Genomic DNA, 13,010 nt, shown 5'->3' with positions numbered 1-13,010 from the left:
CTGTGATATTTTTTTCTGTGCAGGAATTTTGCAAAAAGTATTTTTGCAAAGATGAGTTGTGTTTTATAAGCAATAAAGAAAATATTAAAAAAAAAAAAAAAAAAACTTACTTTTTTCTCAGGCTGAATTTTATATTCTATATTTGGGTAAAAACAAAAAAAACTACATTAAAATAAAAAAATGACAATATAACATATTTATTCAGAATATATAGGTATATTTTACTCAATTATACAATATAAGGAATATTAGGAATAATATTGATATATTGAATAATATATTAGGAATAACAGGATTGGTATTATATTATACAAGGGCTTATATTATACATTATACATGGGCTATATATATGTTTATAAAGTAATTCTATTTATTGTTATTAATTATAATGTTTAAATTAAAAATAATGTTTTTATTGTGTGTGTGTATGTATATATATATAAGAATTAAATAGAAAATATAACAATTAAAAAACAATTGTTAAAACAATTTTTAAAAAACTATTAAAAAGACAATGCTAATTACACACACACACACACATAGATAGTTAGATAGATATATAGAGAGAGGCTGTTTCAAGCTCAATTCAACACGGATCATAATTAAATCATGAGGTTACAGTGTCATGACATTTTTGGGGTCTTAGGTGACTATTCCACATAACACGTGCTTTCAAATACAATATGAATGGTCACCTAAATCTCTGCTGAAATCAGCTGACCTATTTTGGGTTCCCTGTCTAATTGTTCCTAATTATGTGCGGATTTACTCTGAAATTCAGGTTGCTGCTGATCAATTTTCCCTCATGAAAATAATCTAAAAAAAGTATATTTATATAAGTAATATAAGCTGATATGCTTAAATATGATGCTGTGATAAAAAAAAATATATAATGTTAAAGTTTAGAAGTTGTTTATTTCTGTGTTTTTGGAACAATAGGTCACGCAGTCTGCTGAGAGAAGCTGTGCGTGGAGAGAAAAAAAGGAGGAATGCAGCGTTAATGAGGATTATTGAAGCACTTGTGACTCCCTAAATTCATCCGGCTTTGTCCTTCCACCCCTCGAGAACTATAAAGTGACTTTGTTGAAAGATTTTTTGTCTCCATATCATATGTGCCAAACTGTGACACTGTTTAAAGCTCTTTTTTAAAACAATGTCAGCATTCACTGAAAATCCTGTTCAGACCTGTTTCATCATGAACCCTTTAACTCCCCTCAGACCTCCACATGTATGTGCAGAGAGATTATATGAATGAAAGCACACTGTAACACATCTTAAGTCTCAGTTATGGTCAGTAGTATTAAGATCATTTACTAAAGTAAAAGTACTAATACCATGCTGTAAAAATACTCTTATAAGTAAAAGCCCTTCATTGATTTTTTTTATCATTATTTCTTTTTGACATTTTGCCTTTATTTGACAGGACGACATGCAGCAAAGGGCCAAAAGCTGGAAATGAACCTGTGGCCACTGTGACAAGGACATTGCCTTTGTACATGGGGTGCCCACCCTGTCCACTGATCCACCGCACACCCCGTTAAAAAATGTATTTTAGTGAATGAAAGTAAGTATAATCAAATATATAATATATTTGTATAATATATAAATATTATAAAAAATAAAAAATAAAAATAAATAAATGAATAAAACTCAAACCTCAAAATGATTTCATATAAAAAAAATAATACACACAAAAAATACTAAAAAAAAAAATAGAAAAAAACCATCCCAAAATCTCAAAATTAGGTAAGCAATATCCAAAAAGTAATAGTAGTAACCCCCAAGATACCCCAAATAGAGATAAATAATTATTGATTTACTATTAATAAATTATTAGGAATTATAATATCTTATAATAAATGTAATTATTAATTATATAAATGTATAATTTAAATTATAATAAAGCAATTATATAAAACTCAATCAATTATTAATTAATTTTAATTACTTTTTGACAATTAATATTTAGTAATATATAATTACTATTAAATAATTTACTATTTACTATTAATAACTATTTATTCAATATTAATAGTAATACCCCAAAAATTAATACACTAAAACTCAAAATTATTTGTAATTTTTGAAAAATAAACAAACTACCAACTGTCAAATGGTTACTGACTATTCAGCTAATTATTTTTCAGCTATACATGTATAATTATAAAAAACCGTCATATTTGATCAACTCCGTTATTGTTTTTTATGCAAAAATGTGAATTTGTTAATTAAATAAAGCAATTGGATAAATAAAGTAAAAATTACAATATTTCCCTCTGAGATGTAGTAGAGTAGAAGTACATGAGAAGAAAATACTCAAAAAAAAAAAAAAAAAAAGGTAGCTTACAACTCCCTTAAATCAGTTCTTAAGTACATAGACAAATAATGTATATTAATGCAGTTATATGTTTTGTTTAAATATGTTTCTAAGGTTTATATATATATATATATATATATATATATATATATATATATATATATATATATATATATATATACGTATACAGTAAATGGTCACAGACTGCAGTTCATGCTGCCGCCTGCAGTTCCTGATTCCGTCCAGCAGGCGGCGCTGTGAGCCTCAGAGCGGAGCTGAGAAGCGGAGCAGCTCCTGTGTGATTGGAGGAAGTGATACATCAACAGAGAAAGATGGCCGAAGTGATAGAGCTGCAGAAACTCAAGGTTGGTAAATCCATTAATATGTGATAATTAAAAACATTAGCTACCGTAATTAACAAACACGATGTTGTAGAAGTTGTTAGTTGTAACGCCGGAGCTTGAGGACGCGGATAACTGAGAGCTTTGAGCGATAAAACGAGTCCGCCGGCCGTGAAGCTAACAGCCGGCGGCCGTGAAGCTAACAGCCGGCGTGTGTTCACGTTGTTCATTCAGCTGCGGAGCTAACAGAGCAAACCGCACCGAGACACCGAAATACACCGCGAGAAGGCTAATAAACAGCCGAGAATGACTTTAAATTAACACATAAAAGTGTGATGATTAATTTAAATAGTGAACTCAGCTCCTGTAGTTAGATATAAAGTGTCCCGCCTTCTCTGTCCCGGTTCTCATTAAAACAGCGACATCGGTAACCGGGTGTGTTTGACCTCCGTCGGTCACATAATTCATGTTCGCCAAACAAAAGCACGCAAATACACCAGTTATTTAACAAAATTACCTCTAATGTACACGTATGAGTATGTGTATGTGTACGTATACTTGTATATTAGGCGTCGAAATGAATACACAGCTAAAATAAGGAAACAATAACAGTTAAATAAATAAATAAATATAAATAAACAGTATTGCAGTAGTGAAATGGTGCAATAAATAAAAGAGGATTAATGCAACATGTTGCTCTATATAAATAGCACAGTCACTGTTTTATGTTCTTTGTTTCTTTTATTTTGGTCTCCACATTCACGTCGGCTTTTCCTGTATTGAATTGTGTTTGTTGTTTTATGTTGTATTGTTGTTTTGTGTTGCTCCAAGCCCAGTAATCCTACACTTCCTGTTTTAATTTTTAATTCTAATACCTGTATGCATTGCATCTACTTTGTTTTTTACATGTAAAAAATAAATTACATATACATATAGTCAGTCCATTTTATTTATAAAGCTCATTTTCACAAATTACAATTTGCCTCTTAGCGCTTTACAGCATACGACATCCCTCTAAGACCCTAATATATATATGTGTGTGTGTGTGTGTGTGTGTGTGTGTGTGTGTATCATTTGTTGTCTTTGGCGTTTTCAGAACTTTTATGAGAATTGACAGTTTTTGTGGTTTTATTGCCATTTTGTAAATAGTTTTTTATGTCCGTTTTATAATATTTATGCTAGTTTTAAAAAGAAATCAATTTATTGATGCACACACACACACACACACATACACAGAGTATATACAGTGCTTTCAGTAATGCTTAATATTAATATTGATTGTTCTAACATACTAAAGAACAGTGAGCATATTTAAATTGTGAGATAAATAATTTATTGATGTTTGGTATCACAGAATAATACATATACAATACAAGTATTGTTTCTGGTCCTGTGTGACTGATTTTAACACTTTCACCATACTGGCAGCCTGTGAAAACATGTTTTTGTGTGGGACTGTCTTGGTGTGTAGCGTTAACAGCATTACAGCATCGAAAAGCAGCTTTGCTCCCCACAAACGTGCCTGTTTCTCAACAGATCTCACTGTCTATTTTTAGCTTTTCATGATGCATATACACATATACTCAGATTTTCATGACTGCTCATCGCAATTGTTGTGCATATGACAATAAAGAACTTGAGATCGTGTTGTATTAAAACCACCATTCCTGTTTCTGTTGCTGCTGTAGCTTGCTGAGCTGAGGCAGGAGTGCGAGGCCCGAGGTTTGGAAACCAAGGGAAACAAAGGAGAACTCATCGCCCGACTGCAAGCCTACCTGGAGGAGCACGGTGAGGCCGCATCCTCCACATTCAGACATGCTGTACAGATGTGGGGGAATTGGTTGTAATCCAAAATGAATCATTTTTGTCGTGGTCACACTAGAAATATCAATTGTTTCCACGTAAGTTGTGATTTTTTTAGCTGTTGATGCATAATCAGACTGAGCATCTTTAAATTAATTTCTTATTGTTTTTCTGTTCTCTGCTGCTTGGAAATGTCTTTTTCCTGTAATCTACATAACAAAAACAGAGGAAGATGTGGACGTCGATGATGTGTTGGCAGAGGACACAGAGGTAACGTGACTGTTTATTTTTCATTTTTCCCTTTCAGACGGTATTAGATCAGTTTGTGAAGTTTAAATAAATGTTTAAATTTCACTTTTAGGACTTCACAAAAGTTGAAGGTGCCAACAATGTAAAAGACGCAAAGGATTCTGCACCCGATGAGTCTCAGACGTAAGTTTAATCTTATTTTGTCCACAACAAACAGTCAGAATATGATGTGTGAATTCTTGAGCTTTAGAGCCGCCAGCCAACTAGAGAGTTTCCCCTGTTTCTGGTCTTTATGCTAAAATAATCCAACTATCTCATTCATTCAAAACTTTATTTCAGACTCGGGAAATCAATTTCAGTGATGCAGAGCACAAACAAAAACATTAAAAACAATCAAACAAATAACAGTTGGAATAGAAATAAAGTCATACAAAGCAACAAACAATAATAGCAATGTAAATAGCTAAAAATAAAAATACTGGATAACAAATATGTTATGGTGTAGAAGTTTAATTAAAAACATTTATGCTCAATTAAAATAAGATCTGAAATAAGGCATTTGGACAGATATAACAGTGGAAGAGTTTCCAAGTTTAAGTTCTTTTGCAGATTATTTTATGGATAAGGTGCACTGTGAGAGAATGACATTTTTCCTAGTTCAGTTCTGATTTGGGGGAATGTGGAGCAACGAGCTTTTCTGCAACTAAAGATGATTGCAAGAAATGAAATAGACCATCTTCAGAAAATGTTGCATTATTCCTTTTATTTTGGGTAGTTACATTTATAAATTAGTACTCTTTAAGCAACAGCGTGGAGGTTTTTGTACTTCGTCTAACTCCTTTTTGAAAATGTAATACAAGACATTATTATTTATTTAAACTTTACTTTGCTGGTCCCACTGAGATTAAGAATCTCTTTTTTTTTAAGGGACGCGGGACAGTCAGCAGTGAAAACACAAAGTTTCAGACGTAGACACAAAGGGAGACAAAAAAATACAATTCACAAACACTAAAATCTGCATTAAAAGAGATTTTTCTGTGAGTCAAAAGAGAACTTTCTGAGTCAGTGTCCAACCAGGCCGGCTAAAAACATCGACGTCCTACAGCATCTGCCTCCAAGTCTTTGATTTTCGATTTAAAAACGTTGAACGACACCAGCTTCCTCAGTCTCGAGTCATTCTGCAACAAATTCCAGGCTTAAGGTGCAGTCATCAAGTGTCTTTCTTTATGTTTTCCTTTGTCTGTAAATGTGACTTTTTTCTGTTTTTTAGCTTGTTTGTATCATCTTTTCTCTTTTTTTCCCCTTTTCTTTACGTGTTTGAAATAAATTTCCAAATCAAATCAAATATCTTGAACTTAGGTTTGAATTTCCATTTTCCAATTTCATAAATTTCAGCCACATAGCTCTGTCCTAATAAGTTTGCATTTTGCCAATTTAGCTTCACATGACGGATATTATTGTTCCTCCCCACTAATCGATCTTTGGGCTTCACTCCTGTTTACACGTTTTTTTCTTTCAGAGCTGCTGAGAAGAAGGTGGTGAAAATAGCTCCTCCATCATCTGCCAGTGAAGTACGTAAGAGACATGTTTGCATGCACCAATAATTCGATTGGAAGTCCTCAATCTGCATATTTTAGTAAAGAATTTAATGTCACATGTATGACAAAGGATTAGGGTCATGTTAAAGAAAAAAAGTTAGGTTTCGACAATAAAGTCATGAAGAGTGTTTTTTTTTTAAGTAGTAATATTATGAGAATAAACTTGTAATTTTATGAGAATAAAGTCATAATATTACGAGAATAAAGCTGTAATATTATGAGAAAAAAGTCATAGTATTTTGAGGGGAAAAAAGTACTAATATCATGAGAAAAAAATTGTAATTTTATGATTAAAAAAAGTCATAATATTACAAGAATAAATTTGTAATTTTACAAGATTAAAGTCACATTTTTACAAAAAGAGGATATTATATTACAGAAATAAACATATTGCCAGTAAACTATACAACAGACGAGAGTACAGGCAGTCTCCTTGGCAACCATTGTCCCGGTTTCCAAGGAGGCTGCCTGTTTTATAGTTTACTGGCAATATATTTATTTCTGTAATACAATATTACGACTTTATTCTTGTTATATTAGGATTTAATCCCAAAAAATTATGATATTAATCTGGTAATATTATGAGTTTTTTTTCTGATAATATTCCAACTTTAATTTCAAAGTCTCAAAAAAAACCTAGATGTACATGCGGGATATGTGAATATAAATAAAGTCTTCTCCTCTCCTCTCCTCTCTTCTCTTCTCCTCTCCTCTCCTGTCCTCTCCTCTCTTCTCTCTTCTCCTCTCCTCTCCTGTCCTCTCCTCTCTTCTCTTCTCTTCTCTTCTCTTCTCTTCTCTTCTCCTCTCCTCTCCTCTCCTCTCCTCTCCTCTCCTCTCCTCTTCTCTCCGTTTTGTCGAGCAGAGACTACAGAAGAGAGCTGAACGTTTCAACCTTCCCGCATCAGCTGAAAGCAAAAAGGCCATTCGTGCAGCAAGGTAAGACTTCAGCAGCACGCTCCTCTGACTCTGTTAGGGTACTTCCAGTGTATTATTACCATTTTATTTTTGTAGTATTTGCCATCATTCCTCTGAGTAATGATAACAGTTTACTCCTGAGATTTGGGGATGCAGTAACATCACTAAAAAAGTCAGATGGGCCAAAACAACACAGACACCCTCATTTGGATTTTTTTTAAAAATTAGAAAAGGTGAGAAGTAAAACTCAAACTCAGTCTGATGTAAAGGTCCATCACTACTTACTTACTTTTACTGCAGCTCAGTTTTTCTGTGCAGAAGAGTTTGGTCGATTTCCGGTTTTGCAGGTTCGTTCCAGTGACGAAGCTTTAACGGGATTTGATTTAATGCAAACCGACTGAACCGGCGTTCGTCATAATGACACATTATGGCTAATCAAAAAGTAGCCTAACTTGTTCAATTTAAGTGGGATGGGATGCACTTTGTGTTTCTTTACTAGAAAGTTTGTGTTTTTTGGGGTGATTAAATGAAAGTTAGTCTCTTAAGAAAAACTAAAACTGTGCCAAAATGGCAATGTTTATTTACTTTTTTTAGGGATGTGCGAATTATAAGAAGATAAGAGGGGAAATAAATATATAAATGAAATTGATTTGCTCTTAAAAATGAAAAATGCACAAATTAAATTCATCTGTACTCACCACATCTCAGCCTTTCTTACCCTCAGGTCATGAAAAACAAACAAAAAGACATTGTTGGTTATCGGCATCTTATCGGCCACGAGAAGCTGGAAATTATAGTATCGGTAGAAATAATCATCATCGTGCATCACTGCTTTTTTTTGTTATTTAAAAATGAAAATGATATAAAAAAATAATACCCGAAATGTGGATTCGTACTTTGCGTAAATGCACTCTGCCATGTTGAAATAATTCTGCTCTTTTCCTTCAGGTTTGGTCAATCAACCGGCGATTCCAGTCCAACTCCAGGTCAGCTGCCGCCCGATGCTCTGTCACTAAACTGACTTTCTGTTTTCTCAGTGAAGCCAAAGTGAACGTGCAGTGAACCAGGATAATGTTTGATGGTTTTTTTTCAGGTTGTATTGTCAACTACATTGACACATATAAGGAATTTGTGTTTTGGTGCAAAACAATTAACATAGAGGACGAATAAAAATAGTAACTTTACATAGAATAAGAAGTAAGATAAAAAATATAGAAGCAATATTGAAATATAAAATGAAAATAGAATATAAAGAACACAAAATGTATGCATGAGTGTTTGTTATTTTATTATATTTTTTATTTTTATTTCTTTTTTAATTATTACCTCCTAGTATTATATCAGTCGTTGTCTGGGATTTTTCACCACACAACAAGTCTGATTTTAAATACGAAATACTGGATAACAGATCATAAAAGGTTTACTGTTTGTTTCTTTCTTTACTTGTTTTTTAACAAGAAAAAGAAATGCCAGAATATCAGCAAACACTAATCTTTAAGTTCATGTATCATAATGTTTTGGCAACTAAGTGTCAAAACATTGTGACAAATAGTTTTTTATTAGGTTTTAATGTACAGAAACTCGTTGTTCTTACAGTCAAAATTTTTCAAATCTGCAGATTTTGAACGGCACAACTAATGTTTAAGGCTAAAAATAACCTACCTGCAGAAAATTATTCAGTGATCGAGAGGAGGGTTACAATTTAAGGGGAAAATGTAGCTAAAACAACGTTCAACCATAAATCAGTTTAAAATAATGTATAAAAACATGATTTTTACGAAGTACAGGGATGAAGACGGGGTTTAAAAATCACCAGTTTTTAACAGGAGTCACTGTTTATTTATTTGTCTGTGTTTTCTTAGTTTATCTTCCTCTTTTTCTGTAAATAATAATGTAAAATTGTAGATATTTGATTTGGGTATGTGGGTGTTTGCATATTTGTTAATTAACCCTTGGTCAAAAAATTCATATGAAAATTAGAAAAAAAAGGTACAAGAAAATTACTTGAAAATAATCAAAAAAGAAAAGTTTTAAAAAAATGAAACAATACATGACCTCCAAAAATTCTGAAATTGATTTTAGAAATATGTTGTTTTTTCTTTAACATGATTTTTGTATGTTGTTTTCTGGACATTTCTCTCTCTCTCTCTCTCTCTCTCTCTCTCTCTATTTATATATATATATGTGTGTGTGTGTGTATATATATATATATATATATTTAAGTTCCATGTTTGAAACACATCAAATCAAATGTTTATCTGTTTTCTGCCTGCTGATTCTCACCTTACAGATTTATTCTTCTGTCTCCCAAACAGGTGCTGTTGCGAACAGTAAAGCTCCTGTAAGTGTTGCATCATTTAGTCGACACATTTCTTAAATTCCTCCAGTTAATAAAATTATTTTAATTCATTTATTTTTGTGTCTCATGAAGGTGAACGTCGAACAGCTGAAGAAGAGAGCAGAAAGATTTGGCATGAACGTTTCATCTGTTTCACAAAAGGTGACTTTAAACTCAACAGGTGTATCGCTGCCTCAAACTGCTGTTTTGTTTGTGTTATTGTGAGACTTTGGTGTTGAAAAGTTTTAGTTTGGATTCACCAAAGTCACACAAAAACACAAACTAAGTGATCAAAGCAGCTGTGGCCCTGTAGCTCCTGTTTTTAGTGAGCTAAAATTACTCTTTTGTTTTGTTTTTAAATTGGTTTGGTGAGAGTATACACATGCTTCCCTGTTGGAACGGGCTGTGTTTTTAAATATATACATATATATATATATATATATATATATATATATATATATATATATATATACATATATATATATATATATTGGTGCAAAAAGAAAAAACTCAGAGTGTAAAACAGTGATGGATTCACAAGTGCAATCATTGAATAAGCTGGGGAAAATCACAGAAAGATGTACAAAGAAAAACAATTTGACATAAACAACAGCAACAAACAAATAAAAAAGGGGAAAGAAAAAAAGGTTAAAATAATAATACCATCATTTTAAAAATAATCTCTCGCAAAAGCAGTTAAATTTAAGAAGATTTGTCAAATGTGGTACCTATGTTTATGTATGTGATTGCATTTGTGTGCAAGGGGAAAAACATTTAAAAAATAAAATAAAATGATAAAATAATATAATAATAATAATGATGAAAATAACAATGATAATGATAAGTAGTAATAATATGATAATAGCAAGAAATATTAAAGAAAAAACTGACAGCGGGGTAAAGCTTTTTTTAAGTTAGGAGGGTGTTTTTTTTTCTCCTTTTGTATTTTTTTTTTTTGTTCATTTGAGTCTTAAATTCAGCATTAAAGTTATACTGAACATGTTTTTTTCCAGCTTGAAGAGGATGAAAAGCTGAAAAAGAGGAAGGAACGGTTCGGCATTTCGACAGGCGCAGCTTCAGTTGCTTCAGCCGATGTCGAGGTGGGTTTTTTTGTCCCTTATTTGTATTTTGTTTGACCTTTTAGACAACAGTGATTAGTTATTATTTCACCGCAGTGCAGAGAGTTAAACTTAAAAAGATGAGAGTAAATAAAAGAGGAGTTATTGTGAACTAATGTGGCTGTTTTCTTTCTCTTTTCTTTCGACAGGCAAAGAAACTGAAGCGTGCTGAACGATTTGGAAAAATGTGATTCCTGTTTTAGAGGCTGTGTTTTTTTGTAAAGCGTTTTCATTACTGCACAACAGAGTTCCCCGAAGACGACAAATGTCCTTTAGAAGACTCCTGTAAATCAAAAGTGTAATTAAATGCAAAGACGAATGGGTGAGTTGGATCATTCAAATGGTTTGGAAAACAAACAAAAAGAAAAAAGCTCTCAATTATTTTCTGAGACTCGAGTCGGACATTAATGTAGATAAAACAATTTAAAATCAGACCACTTTATTATTTACCAGAGTATCAATTTCTCAGTTTTTGCTTTACTTTTATATCAGAAATAGATGTGTGTTTAAAAAATGGGCAGCATTAGCACCCGTCTTAACATGAAGGTTTTGCTTCACTCATCTTTCCTGAACGTATTTTTTCATGTTTAACTGATTTCTTAAAGCTGCAATGAAGTCCATAAATCGAACAGCTCCTGCAGCTGCTTCTTCACAGTGAAACCCTCCCAGCTGTTCACGGGAATAATGTGTTCTCCATCTGGAAAATTCTAAATTAAATCAGCGCATTAAACAATCTGAAATTTTCCAAATGAAATAGAAAATGTGAGCAAGTCGAAGCAAGGCATGCATTTACTGTGGAGCAGCTGCAGGAAGCGAGAAGGGTCGAAATCTTTTCACGTTGTTAAGTTGTATTAAATCTAGATAAGGGCTTTTTGGTGCTTTTTGAGAGTGCATTACTTTAGATAGACTGTTATTTATGACTAAGCATATAGACGAGCAAATTAGAAACCAGTGAGGCTTTTGGATAGAAATAAGAATAGAAACAAAACGTAAACTGTGTGCAGGAACTAAAAGCAAACTGGTGTTAAAAATGTCTCATTGTCACACAAACAACAAGGAAAGTTTGAGATTTTTGTCTGTAGAAATTGAAAATGTTTAACACATTCACTAAAAAAAGTAAAGTCTTAATACCACATACTTGGTACTTTTACTGTAAGTCATGTATTTCTGTTTATTGGAAGTAATGCAGTTAAACCTTTTTCTAATAATCCATTTAAATTGTTTAACTCACTTATTTTTTTAATTTCCTGGATGTATTTAATTGTACTTTTGATTAATCAGGAGCCTGTTATTGTTTTGTGTTTTCTCTTTGGGATTTCACTGGTACACTGCTTCAGTTATCTGTCCATTTTATAACATTTTGTGATTTAAAATAAATTGTTTTCAATTTTTTGATATCTGCTTCGTTTGAATCTTGTTTTGTTTTTTTCTCCTTATGAAAAACTGAAAATAGGTATTTTCCAGAGAATTGATGATAAAAACGTAAACTTTTCTTTGTGGACATAATTATTAATTATTTACTTGCACAAGTAAATCCAGATGAATAAAAAATAAGAAATGTGTCAGGAGAGGTGAGCAAAAAAAAAAAAAAAAAAAAAAGAAGAAACAAACCAACGAAAAACTCGAAACTAACTTTTTACAGAAAAATACAACAAAAGATATGACAACAAAGAGCACACTGAATAGAAAAGGTAACTAGCCAGTAAACATAAATCCACTGAAAACCAAGATATATATATATATATATATATATATATATATATATATATATATATATATATATATGAATTTATATCAGAAAAGAATAAATAGAATGCATCTTCACAGGGATAAAACCTACTTAAAGTAAGGATAAAAATAGAATGCATTACATAAGATGGACAATAAAACCCATTAAGATAATATTTATAAAAAATAAAGCTAAAAATAGAGCATAAAATTAAGGTAAATACTACATTTAAAAGAGGTGCAGCAGTGCATGTTTTTTTTTTTTTACATATTTTTAAACACATTCTTCTCAGTAACTGAAACAGGTTACAATTAAATATATTGTGTAGTTTAACCCTTAAACAGTCACACTAAGAAATATCTCTGCAAAAAATTATACAACATTACAGACTATAGAGTATGCTTTTTGAAAAAGCATCAATTTATTGAGAAAAAAAAATCTTACTATAATAATGCATTGTAAAATGTACAAAAATAAGTCATATAATAAACATATTAAATAAAGAAATTAAAATAATTTATATTATAAACTTTATTTATAAAATAAAAATAAAATGAATCTGGTAAAAAAAAAGTATAGAATTTATGGTAAAAATGTTAAGG

General features: G+C 31.6%; 1 protein-coding gene across 1 annotated transcript; it reads left to right on the top strand.

The window, feature by feature from the left end:
• Positions 1-2,532: 2,532 nt before the first annotated feature.
• Positions 2,533-12,074, top strand: sarnp (SAP domain containing ribonucleoprotein). Its single transcript, XM_088081742.1, has 11 exons — positions 2,533-2,682; positions 4,347-4,446; positions 4,688-4,731; positions 4,823-4,893; positions 6,230-6,281; positions 7,171-7,244; positions 8,172-8,209; positions 9,539-9,564; positions 9,655-9,723; positions 10,575-10,661; positions 10,829-12,074. Exons 1-11 carry the CDS (start codon positions 2,650-2,652, stop codon positions 10,868-10,870), a joined length of 636 nt encoding a protein of 211 aa, XP_087937868.1. The 5' UTR covers positions 2,533-2,649; the 3' UTR covers positions 10,871-12,074.
• The last annotated feature ends 936 nt before the right edge of the window (positions 12,075-13,010 follow it).

This window comes from Plectropomus leopardus, chromosome 9, assembly GCF_026936395.1.
Source record: "Plectropomus leopardus strain MGB_pleo_1.0 chromosome 9, ASM2693639v1, whole genome shotgun sequence".
Lineage (NCBI taxonomy): Eukaryota > Metazoa > Chordata > Actinopteri > Perciformes > Serranidae > Plectropomus > Plectropomus leopardus.
Note: the sequence above shows the minus strand (reverse complement) of the source record. Positions and strands in the feature narration are given on the sequence as shown.